This window comes from Aethalodelphis obliquidens, unplaced genomic scaffold (genome assembly GCF_003676395.1).
Source record: "Aethalodelphis obliquidens isolate GAN/ISIS:26980383/991018 unplaced genomic scaffold, ASM367639v1 scaffold71, whole genome shotgun sequence".
NCBI classification, from domain to species: Eukaryota; Metazoa; Chordata; class Mammalia; order Artiodactyla; family Delphinidae; genus Aethalodelphis; species Aethalodelphis obliquidens.
The window spans coordinates 3,674,052-3,692,429 of record NW_020838015.1 but is presented as its reverse complement, the minus strand read 5'-3'; the positions used below and the strand labels follow the sequence as shown (position 1 = coordinate 3,692,429).

At 37.0% G+C, this 18,378-nt stretch overlaps 1 protein-coding gene across 13 annotated transcripts in view; it reads left to right on the top strand.

The window, feature by feature from the left end:
• The window catches only part of CASK (calcium/calmodulin dependent serine protein kinase), a 388,474-nt gene that overhangs the window by 287,167 nt on the left and 82,929 nt on the right, over positions 1–18,378 (top strand). For all 13 annotated transcript variants that reach the window (XM_027091498.1, XM_027091492.1, XM_027091494.1 and 10 more), the window contains exon 11: positions 8,957–9,078. In XM_027091498.1, coding sequence (XP_026947299.1) covers positions 8,957–9,078 — 122 coding nt within the window. The remainder of the gene's footprint in view (positions 1–8,956; positions 9,079–18,378) is intronic.

The following is an 18,378-nucleotide window of genomic DNA, read 5'->3' as shown; positions in this document are numbered from 1 at the left end:
CATTGTTATACAGATAATACTAACTTCTTACTTCTTTCATAAGAGGAAAAAGAGGCAGTGTTAAAATTTTAAGTGCACTTAATATTATTTCACATCTGAATTTCAAGCACAAATACATTAATTCCAGGGAAAGGCTAACAATTTATTTTATAGTTTGCTTTCAAGAAAACTTTCAGGGTAAGTGAACGTTCCTTTAATCTATAAGCAGTTTTTTTTTTACTCTGTTACTGACTCTATTTTTAGCTTATTGACATGGAGCTGTGAAATAAACTCCTGGATTCATGTCTCTTAACTTCTACCATCAGAAAGAACATTTATAAAGAATAATGTAATAGCTAGATTTTCATTACAAAGGGATATAATTTGAGTATGTGAGAATAGTAAAGTAAAAAGTATGTAAGAAATTACATACACACAAATGAGTATTAGTAAAACTAAGGCAATCTAAATGAGATGGGTGGATTGTATCAATGTCAGTATTCTGGTTGTGATATTACACTATGTTTTGTAAAAAGTTACCAGTGAGGAAAATAATACAGGGATCTCTGTATTATTTCTTACAACTGCATATAAATCTCCAATTATCTCAATAATAATTTCAGTTAAAATAATAGAATAAATCTTTACCTCAACATTGTACTTACTGGGGGGAAAGTATATAAGAGACAAAGATAAATAGAAAATCTGGGTGCTACTAATTAAATTCATTGCCACACTTTCTTGCATTAATTACTTGTAGCTCAAATTGCAGCCAATTTAATATAAAAATCTCACAGTATGTTACTTATCTGTTGCTCTCTAATGAATAAGCTCAAAACAGCATTTATCATCTAGCAGTTTCTATTGGTCAGGAATCTGAGCATGGCTTAGCTGAGTACCTCTGGCTCAAGATCTCTCATGACATTGCAGTCAAGATGTCATCCAGAGCTGTGATCTCATTTGAAGGCCCACCTGTAGGGGGAATCCTCTTCCATGCTCACTCACATGGGGGTTGACAGGCTTCAGTTCCTCACGGACTGTTGGGCCTCTCCATAGGGCTGCTCACAGCCTAGAAGCTTGCTTACCCTGGCACAGATGATCAAAGAGAGAGGGCAAAAGTAAGAGAGAGCACCCAAGACAGAAGCCACAGTCCTTATAACCTGATCTCAGAAGTGACATCCTATCACTTCTGCCCTCTTGTGCTTGTTACAAGTGAGTTAATAAGTCCAGCCTACACTCCAGGGAAAGAATTGATTATATAAGGGTGTGAATACCAGGAGTCAGGGATCTTGGGGGCCATCTCAGAGGCTGCCCACTATGTACAAGTTAATAACCATTGGAATGTAAGACACTTCCCATTTGTAACTGTTTTTGTTTCTCCAGATTTAGTACCCCTCTCCTTTTTTTTTTTTTTTTTTTTTTTTTCCAATCAGCAGACCTATTGTGTCATTTGGGAATGAAAACATCTTGGAGGTATCAAGTAGTGCTTTTCCTTAGTTGTAAGGCCTTATTATGAATGGGCACTTAACAACCAGCAGAATGTTATTTAAAGTACTTTGACAAATTTGTGCCCAGTGATGTTGCTATTTGGAAATACAGATTGTTTTAACAAGTAAAATGGCATTAGAATTATGGTATCTGTACTCTGACAGAATACATTTGCAGAGTTTTTACTTCTTTTAACTAATAAATTTTAAGGCATCTGCACTAGAATCTATACATAAAGAATCTAAAGCATTTATCACCATGTGTAAGTTTTCATAACTTGAATTGGATATAGCACAGATGCTTAAGTCCAAAATACAATTTTCATTACAGGATTCACTATTACTTATAACTTGACTGATAACCAGGATTTGCTTTGTACAGTGGGAATAAAACCTGTTGTCCAGGGGTAGGGGTGGGGGGAGAGATTGACTGCAAAGGGACAAAAAGGAACTTTTGTGGAGTGATGAAAATGTACACCTAAATTGATGAATTTTAACTTAATTCTACCTTAGTAAGCAGATTTTTTTTAATGCTACTGTGCTTGCAAGGAAGGGCTTTAATTGAGTGAGTGATATGAATGTATGTGTACTGATTCAGTGTTATATAAATAGGACTGCTAATGTAATAGGAAATAGAGGTTATTGATAACTCTTCAGGAGAAACTAGACTAGATTGAGATGCTGAATTTGCTCAGTGATATTAAGTTTTATAGCTATACATATAATTTTTAAAATATACACATACAAATCTTTGTTGCTGAAATAACTGCATACATGGGTATATATGCGGTTTATCAGATGTATGCAGTGTATACATTTATCAAAACTCATTGAATGGTACACTTAAGATTTGTGTATTTCACTCTATGTAAATTTTACCTGAGAGAGAGAAGTATTAAAATCTATGCTGATGTACTTAGAGGTGAAGTGTACTGATGTTGACCATCTGCCACTTAATTTTGAGATGAATGAAAAATAAGATGAATTGATGTGTGGATAGATATGTGATAAAGCAAATATCGCAAACTGTTAATTGTAGAATCTAGGTGGTGAGTACAGTTCTTTCAACTTTCCATATGTTTGAAACTTTTTATAGTAAAGCTAGGGGGAAATAGTTTTAAGACAGACTCAACCTACTTTGACACTGAGAACGTTTTTAACATTCAACTATTTATTTTTCTGTCCTCCTTTCAGGTTATTTTTACTCAGTCAACTTTTTTATGAGACTTTTCCACTCTTGTAATGAAACTGTTCTAGACTCAAAGTTTTATTGACCTTTAAAGCATATTTCTCTAAAGAAATAGACTCAGAAAACATTTTTAAAACAGGTGATGTATTTATGCTTCTTTTGATTATTACTTCGTAACAGTAGTAGAAAACTTTTTAGAAAGTATCAGTGAGATTCTTGGAAAAAGTAGAAATGTTCAAAGTTAAAATGTATAATTATCAACCTAATTTTTAGATACAAACTTGATTACCAAATGAATTATGCAAAAGTTAAAGCAAAATACTATTCTGAAGACAGGGCTTGATTACTTTCCAATAAATTTATCATTGTGAAAGTTTGGACCAAAGCGTAAGAAAATAAACCTTATATGGTAAACAAAATTCAGGTCAAAAAGAAAATAGAAATTGGATATCATCTCATTACCAAATGCAGATTATTCAGGTGTGTTGCTGAGGGTAAAACATGGTTTCAGGAGGGACCAGTCTGTAGTGGAAGGACTAGGTGTTAGAGACCTGGGTTCTAAGACTCACTCTCGTACTCACTGATGTGGCTCCACAGTCATTTAACCCCAATGAGCGTCCGATTTTTCAAATATAAATACACTTGTCTACAGGACAGGGTTATTATGGAATCACATAAGATAATAAGTGTGAAAAGCACTTTGGAAATTATAAACTGTTACACAAATAGAAGTATTAAAATAATTTTCATTGTGACTTTGAGGAAACTGCTATAAAATAAACTGTTTTCAGTGGTTACATATTTCTCATTATAATATTTTATTTGCAATTCTTTAGAATTTGCTCAGAAAACAATCATTTTAATCGAACCTATTTTATTGTGTCTCTTTGTACAAAGCACACTGCAAAATGCAGCCTGGAATACAAAAGTGAATAGAATACCTACAGTCCTGCCATTAGATAAATTGCCCTCTGAGGTGAACTTATGTACTATTGTTTGTTTGTTTCTTAAGATAGTTACAAGTTTATTCAGCGGTTTTATAGAGAAAAACATCCTTTTCAGTTTTTGAGGAAAGTCAATAGCTCTTTCAGATATGACAGTATTGATCAGCAAAATAAATACTAGTAACAGCTTAAGAGCTTGTGTGTGTTGTGTTGTTGTGTTGTGTTGTATTAATTATTACTACTGCCTCTGTGTTTAAAACAATAGCAATGGAAAAGCCCCAGAAATGTCTTTGTGTACATTTATATTTTATAATGAACTGAAAAATTATGAGATTTTTACATGGGCTGGGTGTTGAACTGCGGATATCAATCGTACGCATCTGTGAGATATATGGTTCTGCTGGTCATACTCAAAGAAATAACGAAACTTAGAAGAGGTGTCTGTAGGAAGTGTTAAAATGATCAAGGGTAAAGAAAGATTTTGAGGTTAGACCAAATATATATGTTTATTCAATATGAAAAGACAAAGGAGAAATTGAATAAAAACTATAATTTTCCTAGCTAATTCCAGAAACTTTAAATTAGGGGCACTTTTCAGAGCTTGAAATAGGCAACTTGAGTACACCTGTGCAAATGCTTCCTTTCACGATTGAAAACCTACAAAGTTAATCACATTTGGGTACAAGATAAGACTATAAATCAGTTCAAAAAAGGTGACAGATCCAAGGAAATTAAATAGACCTGTTGACCTGGTGGGTCTTGCCTACTAGAGACACAGGCAATAGATGCCTTCGTGCTTTCCAGCAAAGCATCCACTGGGTCTGCCAGAGCACATTGGAAACCTAGGTGGAGGTGTTGAGTTCCTGCTCATCCACCTCTTCTCTGAGACTGTCCCAGCTCCTCCCTGGGCAGCCCTATTTCTGTACCACTTTATTTTTTATCTCTTCTCTATGGTTTGCTTCAGGGTATAGTATGCCTACTTCCCACACCAGCCTGAGAGCCCCTTCCTTGAGACCAGGGATCATACCTGTTTTCCCTGAACCCCCTGCCTCACACCTGGCAAAAAGCAGGAACATTTGGTAAAGGTTTTTTGGATATTGTCTGACCCAGTAGGGTTCAGGTTCTTTTCTAACCTCCATATCCATGCGTAAACCACACGTCACTTCTTGTTGAAGTGTTTCCTATGTTTCCTAGTACGGCCAGTTACTGTAGTTAAGTGAAGAAGAGCATACACTTTGGATCCAGACACACTGGGGTTGAGTCCTGGCTGTACCACTTCTAGCTGTGACCTTCCTTGACCTCTCTGAACCTCAGTTCCCTATCTGGAAAGGTCAGGTACTATATTTACCTTACTGTGTTGTCCTGGGGATGTGCCTGACACATAACAAACACTTACTAATTGGGAGCTGCTATTATTGTTTCTTTGGTACTTAATTAATTCAAGGCATAGTTTGTGGATGTAATAAAATGGATCAAATATACACCTGCCTTAAGGACCTCACAGCACAGAAACAAAGAGTGAGCAAACGCAAATGTAGGGTAGTGCTGGTAGGACAGGAATTGCACAGAGCTTTGGGAGTTCACAGACCAACAAATGATACGTCCCTGATCGGGTACAGCCAAAATTCCTTCCCAGTGGTTAGACTTTCCATCTTAGTATTCGCTAGATACAAGGTTGTTTTATTTTAATCTTATAGTATTAATAAACTACTACCTAGATTATATATCAGCATAAGCAGTGCTGGATAGAGACAATAAAAACTAGATAAGATTACTGAGTGAAAATGATCATTAGCTTTCTGTGCTATCTGTTGAATTTTTTTAATATACAAAAAACCACCATATTTCATTAGCATTTTTGTTGTTGCAGTTAATCCAGAAACTTAGAACTAGCTTTACTAACTTTATAGACCTGGCATCATTTAATCCTCCTGTTGATAATGTGCTGGGGTCAGGGGCTCAGTGGGATATTTGGGACTAATATCTTTACATCATCTCTTGCTTTCCAAGGCTTTCAATAAGGGACGAGAGAGCTGACTTTTAACTAATTTCCAGATTTTTTTTTTCCTATTCAGAACAAAGTAAAAGTCCTGAGAAGAGCAGGTAGAAGGAAGTGGCTTAGGTTAATACATTTTCAGGAATAGCAGGGGAGATGAGGACTGGTTTCTGCCTTGTACCTTTTTTATTCTGCTTAGTATCCACTTAATATTTTCAATGAAAGAATACCAATAGCCTGGTATGTGTAATTATTCAAAATTTAAAAGTATCCACAGTCCCATCAACAGATGAATGATCAAACTGTGGTACATCCCCACAGTGTTCATTGCAGCTCTATTTACAATAGCCAGGACATGGAAGCAACCTAAGTGTCCATCAACAGATGAATGGATAAAGAAGATGTGGCACATATATACAATGGAATATTACTCAGCCATAAAAAGAAATGAAATTGAGTTACTTGTAGTGAGGTGGATGGACCTAGAGACTGTCATACAGAGTGAAGTAAGTCAGAGAAAAACAAATACTGTATGCTAACACATATATATGGAATCAGAAAAAAAAAAAGGTTCTGAAGAACCTAGGGGCAGGACAGAAATAAAGACGCAAACGTAGAGAATGGACTTGAGGACACCGGGAGGGGGAAGGGTAAGCTGGGATGAAGTGAGAGAGTGGCATGGACATATATACACTATCGAATGTAAAATAGATAGCTAGTGGGAAGCAGCCACATAGCGCAGGGAGATCAGCTCAGTGCTTTGTGACCACCTAGAGGGGTGGGTTGGGGAGGGTGGGAGGGAGACGCAAGAGGGAGGGGATATGGGGATATATGTATACGTATAGCTGATTCACTTTGTTATACAGCAGAAACTAACACACCATTGTAAAGCAATTATACTCCAATAAAGATCTTAAAAAAATAAATAAAATAAAATACCCTTTTCCAAAGGGTGGGTGACTATGGGGGGGGGAAAGTTGTGGTACCTCCCTGCCATGGAATACTACCCAAGAATACAAAGGATTAAACTATTGATACATGCAACAACCTGGATGAATCTCCAGAGAATTAATGCTGAGTCAAAAAAGCCAGTCCCCAAAGGTTACATACTGTATCGTTTCATTTATATAGCATCCTTGAAATGACAAATTTATAGAAATGGAGAACAGGTTAGTAGTTGCCAGGAGTCAGGAGGGGGAAGGGCAGGGGGGAAATTATTGCAGTTATAAAAGGGCAACATGAAGGATCCTTGTGGTGATGGAAATACTCTGTAGCTTGACTATATCAATGTCAATATCCTGGTTATGATATATGACAGTTTTACAAGATGTTACCATTGGGGGGAAGTGGGTGAGGGGTACATGAGCTCTTTCTGTACTATTTCTTACAACTGCATGTTAATCTACAATTATCTCAAAATAAAAGTCAAATTTTTAAAAAATTAGCTACAGTAATTTCCATGTGGATAACCACTTGATGTGGTTAACCACTTAACCACTTAATGTGGTTAAGCCCCAGATTTTTAACATAATTAAATACTGCAAAAAGCAGTTGCTTATATAGCAGCTTTTTTTTTCCATTGTAGAAACCTTGGAACATATGGACAAAAACAGAATGAAGTATAAATAGGAAAATAAACATAACTACTATTACCTTTTTGGTATTTTTCATTCTGTTGGGGTTTTTTTCTGAATTTGTAAATATATTTTTTCACTTATAATTGGGGATACATAGTTTATGAGGTTTTGCAGTCTGCTTTCTTGAATTTTCCATCATGCAGATTTCTCTGTCTTTAAAATTCTTCAAAAACAATTTTCATGTGGCTATATATTCCCTTATATGGATGTTCTATAATTTATGTAATCATTCCCTAATTATTAGATATTTGTCCATTTTATATGATCGATATCCTTACACATAAAGCTTTTTCTACATTTCCTATTTTTTCCTTAATGTAGGTTTTTGTAAATGGAATTACTGAATCAAAGTGCATGAGCATTTTTAAGGCTCTTTGATTTAAATTACCAGATTGCTTTCTGGAAAAGTGGTACTAATTTACATGGTCACCAATAAGTGCATGTGAATGGATGAGGTCCAAGACCAAAAGTAGCTAGAAACAGCATAGAGTTCCAGAACAGAAAGATTCAAGATTTTTATCTTTATGTAAAGCAAAGTTTCTCTACTTCAGCACCACTGACATTTTGGGCTACATAATTCATTCTTGTTGGGGAGCCATCTTGGGCATTGGAGGATGTTTAATAGCATCCCAGGCCTCTACCCACTAGATGACAGTAGCACAACCTATCTCCTCACTCCAACCACCACCACAGTTGTGACAACCAAAAGTGTCTCCAGACATTGCCAAATGTCCCCCTGAGGGGCAATATTGCTTCTGGTTGAAAACTATGAATCTAAGAGTTACATGTGCAGTGAGGCACTTATCGTTAGAATGTCTCTGACACTGTGTACGCTAACGTTCTGAAGCGTAGCCTCTCAGGGTGCTTTTCTTTCTCTGAAGTGTGTATGTGCATGTTGTCTGCAAAGTAAAATTGGCTAATCACTTCTTTAAGGCTAAGTGACTTTGTTACTGCTCGGTGTGTATTTCTCCCTGCTGCTACCTCTCTGGATTCCTGGTTATTAGAGGAAATTTAAAGAAAGTGACCACACTGCCCTGCAAAAATGATTTCCCCTAGTACCTAATATGGTATTTGAAAGTGTCAGTCAGTATACCTACCCTTTGTCTTTCTCCTTTGAATAAAAAGGGCCCCAATAGACTAAGAACAACTTGGTTCCCTTGACTTTGTATGTAAAGGAAGGAGAAAGAGTGGAGTGGGATTTTTGCTAACTTAAGTTTGAGCCTTAAAAATCATAAGAAGCCTATTTTACACAGCAGGAGCTCCTAGTTGAAGGTTTGTCCCTCAGATCTACAGCCGACCTTACCTTCCATTCTTGCTGGAATGCACCTGTGTGAAATGGCCACCTATGTTACTTCTGTAATATTTCAAAACATCATGGGGTCATTGGAACCCACACTCTGTTTCTGATGTATTGATACAACGTTCTGCACCCAGATCTTCTAGTAGCTCAGTTATAGTTGATGAATTTCCTTAATTCAAGTAAGACAAGATTCAATTTACTTTGAAAAATGAGGAACACACAAACACGTCGTTAAGAACATAAACTCACTGCAAATATTCTATCCTTAAGTGATATGAAATGCATTTAAGTCTGTTTTTCAGTAAAGACCTGAACCTTTGAAGTTCTGTCTGTTAGCCCGCAGTTCTGAGGTGTGACATTTAGCTTATGAAGGTTAGTTTGACATTGACTTTCTCTACTGGCTGTTTCTGTTTGTTTCCCTTAGGAGCAGTCTCACAGGTGCTGGACAGCCTGGAAGAAATTCATGCACTTACAGACTGCAGTGAAAAGGACTTAGATTTCCTACACAGTGTTTTCCAGGATCAGCATCTTCACACACTACTAGATGTAAGTTTTTCTTTTTATTAATTTTTTTGGGTAAATTGAACATTTACCATACCGTTTTACTTTACATGAATATCCAAATGTCCATCATAACAGTCCTTTTTCAGTTGCCTTCAGTCTGTGAGAAATGTGGGAAGTCATCCATCATAGATTCATAACTGAAATATAGTATCTTATATATGGTACAAATGCAGTATAGCCTAACAAGTCACAGTGGAAAAAGTTATATATTTTATATATGTGTTTCTATTAGAAGAATCCATTGATCTTAGCTGTGATTACCTTTTATTGCTTTTAAACATTGTTTTCAAACATTGCACCTCAAACATGAATATAGGAGAGAGAAAAGTAAGATATTGTGCAATGGACTGTATTCACATACACATTTCATACTTAACGTTGCTGGTTTTCATAAACTCAGTGTCTTCTCCTTAAAACGTAAGAATATATTCCATCATTAAATATGACAGGCTCCACTGACAGGTAAAAGGAAAAGTCAGAAGCTGACAGTTCACATCTGCCTTCATTTCAGTCACATTTTAAGTAAAATACCTTTCTTATAGAACTTGGTTAACTTCAGCAGTGAAAACTTTCTTAGTGTACATATTAGTCTACTAGTACATATAAGTCTTTTTACAAGAAAAATCTTCCCTTAATAAGAGAATTATTTTGCTTTGGGATGTCTAGAACTTTTTGGTGCTCACTCTGATTAATCAACCATGTGACATGGATTAAACTAAAGCAAAATTTCCCAGAATGTGTTCTACAGAGCATTGCTCTGGGAGATAGTGGTGGGTCTTGCCATTCGAGAGGGGGGAGTAGATCTTAAATTTATTGGTTAAATTATTTATTGACTATATAAGTTTGGAAAATGCTGCATTCTTTATTCCCTTTATACGGATTCACAATGGGTGTTAGTATATAGCAGCTCTAAGATGTCCTATAGCAAAGAAACCTTATTAACTCTAATAGCATTTCTCAAACTAATTTGGGCAGAGAACTTTTATTCACAATCCTGTCGAATTGGTAAGGACCAGTTTGGGAAAAGCTAAGCTAAGAGTGTCATAGTATGTTCCAACTTCACACTAAGTGCAGTCATAGGTATCTCACAGTTGCTTCTATCTGTAGATTTGGTTAAATCAAATTAATTATTATTTTTTGATTAGTTAGGCTTTTTAAATAGTATATGTATTAATTCAGGACTAACTGCTACAGCATGCAATCCTAAAATTTGAGTGGCTTACCGGAATAGAAGTTTATTTCTTGCTCACATCACAGTCCAATGCAGGTAGATGAGGAGGGGAGGAGCAGGAAGAGTCTCTTCCACAGAGGCATTCAGGGATCCAGGCTTCTTCCACTTTGTGATTCTGCCATCTCTCAAGGTTTTGGAATCTTCCACTGCATCCTTTGCATCCAGCCAGCAGATGAGAGAAAATGGAGAATTTTGCAGGGTCAAGGTTGGAAGTGGCCTGTATCACAGTTGTCCATATTCCATTGACAAGTACTAGTTACATGCTTACCTAGATGCAAGAGAACTGGGAAATAGTTTTTAAATGTACTAAATGAAATAAGCCAGATAGAGAAAGACAAATACTGCATGGTATCAATTATGTGTGTAATCTTAAAAAAAAGTCAAACTCATAGAAACAAAGTGGAATGATGGTTGCCCAGGCTGGGAGGTGGGGGAAATGGGGAGAAGTTGGTATTTATCTTATTTATAAGATAAATAAGGTCAGAGGATCTAACGTATAGCGTGGTGACTATAGTTAACACTGCATTTTATAATTGAAATTTGCTAAGAGAATAGAACTTAAGTATTCTCATCAAAAAAAAGATAAATACGTGAAGTGATGGATGTGTTAATTAACTTGATTGTGAGAATCCTTTCACAATGTATACATTTATCAAATCATCATGTTGTACACTTTAAATATATTACAATTGTACTTGTCAATTATACTTCAGTAAAGATAAAAAATGTGCTCAGGAAGATAAGGAAATGGGTTTTCTCTTTAGTGTAATTTATCCTAAGTAATTTGAGGACATTTCAGATTAAGTTTATTTCAAGTAACTTGTTACTTTCCTTGGACACGAAAAAGCCCTTGAAATTCGTTCTGGTTTGTGGATAGCTCCTAACATTCCATTTTCTCCTCCTTCGTTGTCATCATTGTTATTGTTAATGTGCTATTTGAATTAGAGTTTGACCTCTTTTCATTGGCTATTTAAATATCTATTCTTCTTTATCATTGTTTCATATGATGCAGAAAGGTTTTTTTTGTTTTTGTTTGGTTTTTTGGCCGTGCCACAACACGGCATGCGGGAGTTCCCCAACCAGGGTTCGAACCCGCGCCCTCTGCAGTGGAAGTGCGGCGTCTTAACCACTGGACTACCAGGGAAGTCCCAGATGCAGAAAGTTTTGACAATTGTGAATTTTCTGCAGAAGTCACAGCCTTTACTAGAACTAGTAAGTGGGATATTTGAAAGAAGCTGCAGCAGAGCATGGAGATTTGGTTTATTTCAGTGCAGTCAGTGGTTGTCACTGCTAAGATTTACTGGCCTTTAGATCAAGGACTTTTTGTCATTTAAAGGCTAAGAGTAGCCCAAATTAGTTTTCAAAGTTGGGTTTTTCTTACTTAATGTAACAAGGTATCTGAGCATACCAAGCTTGAGACTACAGGGGAAATGCAAGAACATTGCTAGTTTCTACAAGGAGGGGCAGATATTCAGACACAGACTGGACTTTGGAACTGAGCCAGGCTGCCAGACCTCACTGAAAATAATTATTTTGAATAACTGCTGCATTCTTGGGTAGACATTGTTACAACTTCAGAAGAGATTCATAGATTTTAGTGAGGAAAAACATGTTTAAAGTTCCTTTGGATTTTTATTAATTATATTTATATTCCTTTGTAATTTTTATTAATTACACTTAAAGAAGTGTCTGTAGTATCAGTATGTGCCCTGTCAATGCATCTCGATTTGAAAAGGAGTTGGTGGGCTGAAAATGAGTTGTGCCCAATAAAACGACACCGTGTCTACAGAATTTTGCAGACAAGCACTACATGTGAAGCCCAGAACTCTCCTGAAATGACTGACTATGAGGCCGACCCTGGGCAGTGTTGGGATGCATTTGGTTCTGAAGATCCAAACTGAGCCATCCTTCAATGAAAGCTTAATTGTCATGAATGAAATAATGCCCTCATGATCTACAGCCCTTAAATATGTCTCATTAAGCTCTTGTTTCAGAGTTAACAGGCTACATTTCAATAATGTGATCAGTGAAGTGTTCAAATGGCTGCCATGTAGAGAAATCTAACTATTAAAAAATGTTTCAATACTTCAGTACTTATGGTATGCATAAAAAAAAAGGATCATGGTATGACCAACACTTGAGGAGAAACTTTTCAAACTTTGGCCATTCATTCTTCTTTCTTCTAGTGTTCCACATCCCATGCTTGGATTTGGATTGTATTGTTTTGCAGAATCATTGTTATCCTTTTCAAGAATTCCGAGTAGTGACACCTAGTGGCCTAGTTTTGTGGACCATGGCTTGACTGTTACTTAATCCCACTGAGCCATTTCATGAAATATCTTTATTATATTTAAATAATTCCTATTAATTCAATAACACTAAAAATCGTTAAGTTTGCAGCCGTCATTTTTCAGCTGACAAAAAGAAACAAGATTAAGTTCCTGAGGAAGATAAAAGATTATGTAGTGGGCTTCCCTGGTGGCGCAGTGGTTGAGGGTCTGCCTGCCGGTGCGGGGGGCACGGGTTCGTGCCCCGGTCTGGGAGGATCCCACATGCCGCGGAGCAGCTGGGCCCGTGAGCCATGGCCACGGAGCCTGTGCTCTGCAGCGGGAGAGGCCGCGGCAGTGAGGGGCCCGCGTACCGCAAAAAAAAAAAAAAAAAAAAGATTATGTAGTACTTTATTTTTTCTAGTCACGCCTTTAAAATAGTAAGAAGCTCAAAATTCAAAGAAACGTTATTAGAATTGGTTTGGAGGAAACAAAACATCTGTCATATTTAAAGAATTTACATTAAAACAAAAGAAATACTGTGGTTCCACTGAGGGAGGAAATGCTTTCTGATTTGAATTCTAGTAAAACGCATCTAGTATAATCTGTAGTTAGAAATAGTTCTAGAACGTCTAAATATTTGCTATTCAACCAGTTCTACCTGGCACACATATGCTGCTTCTCATTTTGTGGGGAGAAATAAAGAGGCTTGAGGAAGAAGTGTGCTTGGTCCAGCTTGTTCCAATATGTCTACTTTCAAAAATTAAAAGCAGTGGTACGGTGATGGTCTGTGTCTGAAATATATAGATCAATTGTAATAAAATACAATTTGGAGTGTGTTTACTGAAGCTGCCACAAACGGGTTGGCTTAAGATAAGAAATTATTCTCTTACAGTTCTGGAGGCTAGAAGTCTTAAATCAGGTGTCAGCAGAGCCATGCTCCCTCCAAGTCTCCAGGGAAGAATCCTTCCTTGCCTCTTCCAGCTCTGGTAGTTGCCTGCAGTCCTTGGTGTTCTTTGGCTTCATTACTCCAGTTTCTGACTCCATCTTCACATGGCATTCTCCTCTGTATGTGTGTGATTCTATTCAGTATGTCTTCACATGGCCTTCTTATAAGGACATTAGTCATTGGATTTAGGACCCGCTCTAATCCAGTATGACCTCATCTTAATTAATTACATCTGCAAAGACCTGATTTCCAAATAAGGTCACATTCTGAGATTCCGGATCAACATGAATTTTGAGGGGACAATATTCAGCCCAGTACAGCATGGAAAACTAATTTTGCCCAGAATTGATTTTTCAAGTATTAGTGCAGATTACAAAAATCAAATCTAAAATAATGAAATGTTACTCTGTCGTTCATTAATTAGGCTTTCTTGGGAATTGGTGTTAAAGTGTAATTATGTCTTTTACTAATATTTTGAATTAGTTTTGGAACTTCCGTGTGATAACGTTGGATGGTGAGATGATAGAGGTGTTTTTGATGGGCTGAAAAATCAAGAGTTTTTTTCCAGATAAAAAGTATTTTGCAAATGTTATTTGGTGGTGATTCTCAGTCTTATTAAGTTTTTGTAGAAATTTTCCTATTACAGAATTAATGTTTATTTTGTAAGTCAACAATGTTACAAAACATTGTTAAATTACACGTGTTTCTCTCTGCCAAACTTTGACAGCTAAGTTTTAAACATTCACCCACCATCTGTCATACCTCTGAGCAGCTGTTAGCATTTGTTACAGACTGCTGTTTCCATGGTAGATGTGATGCCCCACTTAATTAAGATCATTTTTCTGAGAAGTCCTAAAAAATAATCGGTGATTAGATTAATAAAGCAAAAACTAACTGCAGTAGCAACTTAATTTAGCAGTTTTATATTAATTTATAAGCAATTTTATAATAGAATATTTTAAAATATTCCATTAGAAATAATTGATGTCCTTAATCCTCAATATTTTATATTATTGACATCTTTATTATGACTTTTCTGCTTTTTAGGGTGAATTAGAAGTTTTTCTATCTGACCTGGAGTTAACACTGGAAAACTACAACTCTTGATTTACTATTTTGCTTTTTTTAAGATGATATTAAATTAGTAGTCATATTTGGGAATAGCTTATTTTTAGAACTCAGAAGCTTCCTAAAAGGGAAAAAAATGAAACTTCTGCAATAATTTGATGTTTTTGAGCAATTTGGGGTCTGAGAAGTAAGCTGATACAGTGTTAAGTTTGGATGTTTAAATAGGTTACCAGTCAGGAAATGCCAAAGCTAAGTTATCCATGAATTTGTAGTCTGGTCGATTTGCACTTATATGTCTGGAATAATAAGGCCTATTTGAGGACCTTCAGAGGCTGAGCTACTCGTACCTTCTCAGGGTCCCATGTAGTCTTTTTTTTTGTGAAGCTGGAAAAGATAGGAGTATTTTAATAGCCTTTTCCATTAATAGTGGGTATTCTTTTTTGTCACTACACCAAACCTTGTAGCATGGTAGTTTCTTAAAGGTTATTTCCAATGTGGATTCTGAAACCATATCAATAAGCCTTTTGAACTCTGGTACATTAACATCCAGTATCTTGAATGGTATATAACATTGTATTTATGTTTTCCAAATATTTGACAATGAGCATATATTACTTTTATGGGGGATGGTGCTGATTACATTTTTAAATTTATATACAGTACAGTTCACTCTCTGGTGTAGAGTTCTATGAGTGTTTACAAATGCATAAGAGTCATGTTACTGTTACCCCAATCAAGATACAAAACACATCTATCACAAACACCCTCTTTCCACAGTTCCCTTGTGCTGCTTCTTTCAGTTGCACTTTTTAAAACAATATTTATTTATTTGTTTATGGCTGCATTGGGTCTTCATTGCTGTGTGCAGGCTTCCTCTAGTTACGGTGAGCAGGGGCTACTCTTTCTTGCAGTGCGCGGGATTCTCACTGCGGTGGCTTCTCTTGCCGTGGAGCAAAGGCTCTAGGCACGCAGGCTCAGTAGTTGTGGAGTGCAGCCTTAGTTGCTCCACGACATGTGGAATCTTCTCAGACCAGGGCTTGAACCCGTGTCCCCTGCATTGGCAGGCGGATTCTTAACCACTGGGCCACCAGGGAAGTCCTCAGTTGCACTTTTAAAATAAGTTCATTCAAAAGGCTAACCTCACATCATATGCTGACTCCTACCAGTTTTGCTTATGAAGTGTCATGTGTTCCATCCATGGCATTATCTTCCATCTGGGACCCACCCCTCACCTCCTTATGGAATATGCTGCCATTCTCAGAGATGTGCAGAATGAAACTTTGTAATATATGTGTTTCATTGCTTAGCTAGGAGTGGGTAGGTACTTGATCTGTGAATATAAAATTAAATTCTAAGAACAACTCCCCCACAAACAACTCTGAAGAAAAATTCTAACATATCCGTTGGTACTTCATCAGAAGAGAAATTTTAGATCTGAGGATTTGAGAAAGAAAATTAAGTCGTATCTTCAACTCAGTTACTTTTTATTTTGACATCTTTATTGGAGTATAATTGCTTTACAATGGTGTGTTAGTTTCTGCTTTATAACAAAGTGAATCAGTTATACATATACATATGTTCCCATATCTCTTCCCTCTTGCATCTCGCTCCCTCCCACCCTCCCTATCCCACCCCTCTAGGTGGTCACAAAGCACCGAGCTGATCTCCCTGTGCTATGCGGCTGCTTCCCACTAGCTATCTGTTTTACGTTTGATAGTGTGTATATGTCCATGCCACTCTCTCACTTTGTCACAGCTTACCCTTCCCCCTCCCCATATCCTCAAGTCCATTCTCTAGTAGGTCTGTGTCTTTATTCCCATCTTGCCCCTAGGTTCTTCATGACCATTTTTTCCCCTTAGATTCCATATATATGTGTTAGCATACGGTATTTGTTTTTCTTTTTCTGACTTACTTCACTCTGTATGACAGACTCTAGGTCCATCCACCTCACTACAAATAACTCAATTTTGTTTCTTTTTATGGCTGAGTAATATTCCATTGTATATATGTGCCACATCTTCTTTATCCATTCATCTGTCGATGGACACCTAGGTTGCTTCCATGTCCTGGCTATTGTAAATAGACCTGCAATGAACATTTTGCTAAATGACTCTTTTTGAATTATGGTTTTCTCAGGGTATATGCCCAGTAGTGGGATTTCTGGGTCGTATGGTAGCTCTATTTTTAGTTTTTTAAGGAACCTCCATACTGTTCTCCATAGTGGCTGTATCAATTTACATTACCACCAACAGTGCAAGCGGGTTCCCTTTTCTCCACACTCTCTCCAGCATTTATTGTTTGTAGATTTTTTTATCATGGCCATTCTGACCTGTGTGAGATGATATCTCATTGTAGTTTTGATTTGCATTTCTCTAATGATTAATGTTGAGCCTCCTTTCATGTGCCTCTTGGCCATCTGTATGTCTTCTTTGGTGAGATGTCTATTTAGGTCTTCTGCCCATTTGGGGATTGGGTTGTTTGTTTTTTTGATGTTGAGCTGCATGAGCTGCCTGTAAATTTTGGAGATTAATCCTTTGTCAGTTGCTTCATTTGCAAATATTTTCTCCCATTCTGAGGGTTGTCTTTTGGTCTTGTTTCCTTTGCTGTGCAAAAGCTTTGAAGTTTCATTAGGTCCCATTTGTTTATTTTTGTTTTTATTTCCATTTCTCTAGGAGGTGGGTCAAAAAGGATCTTGCTGTGATTTATGTCATAGAGTGTTCTGCCTATGTTTTCCTCTAAGAGTTTGATAGTGTTTGGCCTTACGTTTAGGTCTTTAATCCATTTTGAGCTTATTTTTGTGTATGGTGTTAGGGAGTGTTCTAATTTCATTCTTTTACATGTAGATGTCCAGTTTTCCCAGCACCACTTATTGAAGAGGCTGTCTTTTCTCCACTGTATATTCTTGCCTCCTTTATCAAAGATAAGGTGACCATAGGTGCGTGGGTTTATCTCTGGGCTTTCTGTCCTGTTCCATTGACCTATATTTCTATTTTTGTGCCAGTACCATACTGTCTTGATTACTGTAGCCTTGTAGTATAGTCTGAAGTCAGGGAGCCTGGTTCCTCCAGCTCCATTTTTCATTCTCAAGATTGTTTTGGCTATTCGGGGTGTTTTGTGTTTCCATAGAAATTGTGAAATTTTTTGTTCTAGTTCTGTGAAAAATGCCAGTGGTAGTTTGATAGGGATTGCATTGAATCTGTAGATTGCTTTGGGTAGTAGAGTCATTTTCACAATGTTGATTCTTCCAATCCAAGAACATGGCATATCTCTCCATCTATTTTTTTTTTTTTTTTTTTTTTTTTGCCGTACGCGAGCCTCTCACTGTTGTGGCCTCTCCCGTTGCAGAGCACAGGCTCCGAACGTGCAGGTTCAGCGGCCATGGCTCATGGGCCCAGCCGCTCTGCAGCATGTGGGATCTTCCCGGACCGGGGCACGAACCCGTGTCCCCTGCATCGGCAGGCGGACTCTCAACCACTGCGCCACCAGGGAAGCCCTTTCCATCTATTTGTATCATCTTTAATTTCTTTCATCAGTGTCTTATAATTTTCTCCATACAGGTCTTTTGTCTCCTTAGATAGGTTTATTCCTAGATATTTTATTCTTTTTGTTGCAATGGTAAATGAGAGTGTTTTCTTAATTTCACTTTCAGATGTTTCATCATTAGTGTATAGGAATGCAAGAGATTTCCGTACATTAATTTTGTATCCTGCTACTTTACCGAATTCATTGATTAGCTCTAGTAGTTTTCTGGTAGCATCTTTAGGATT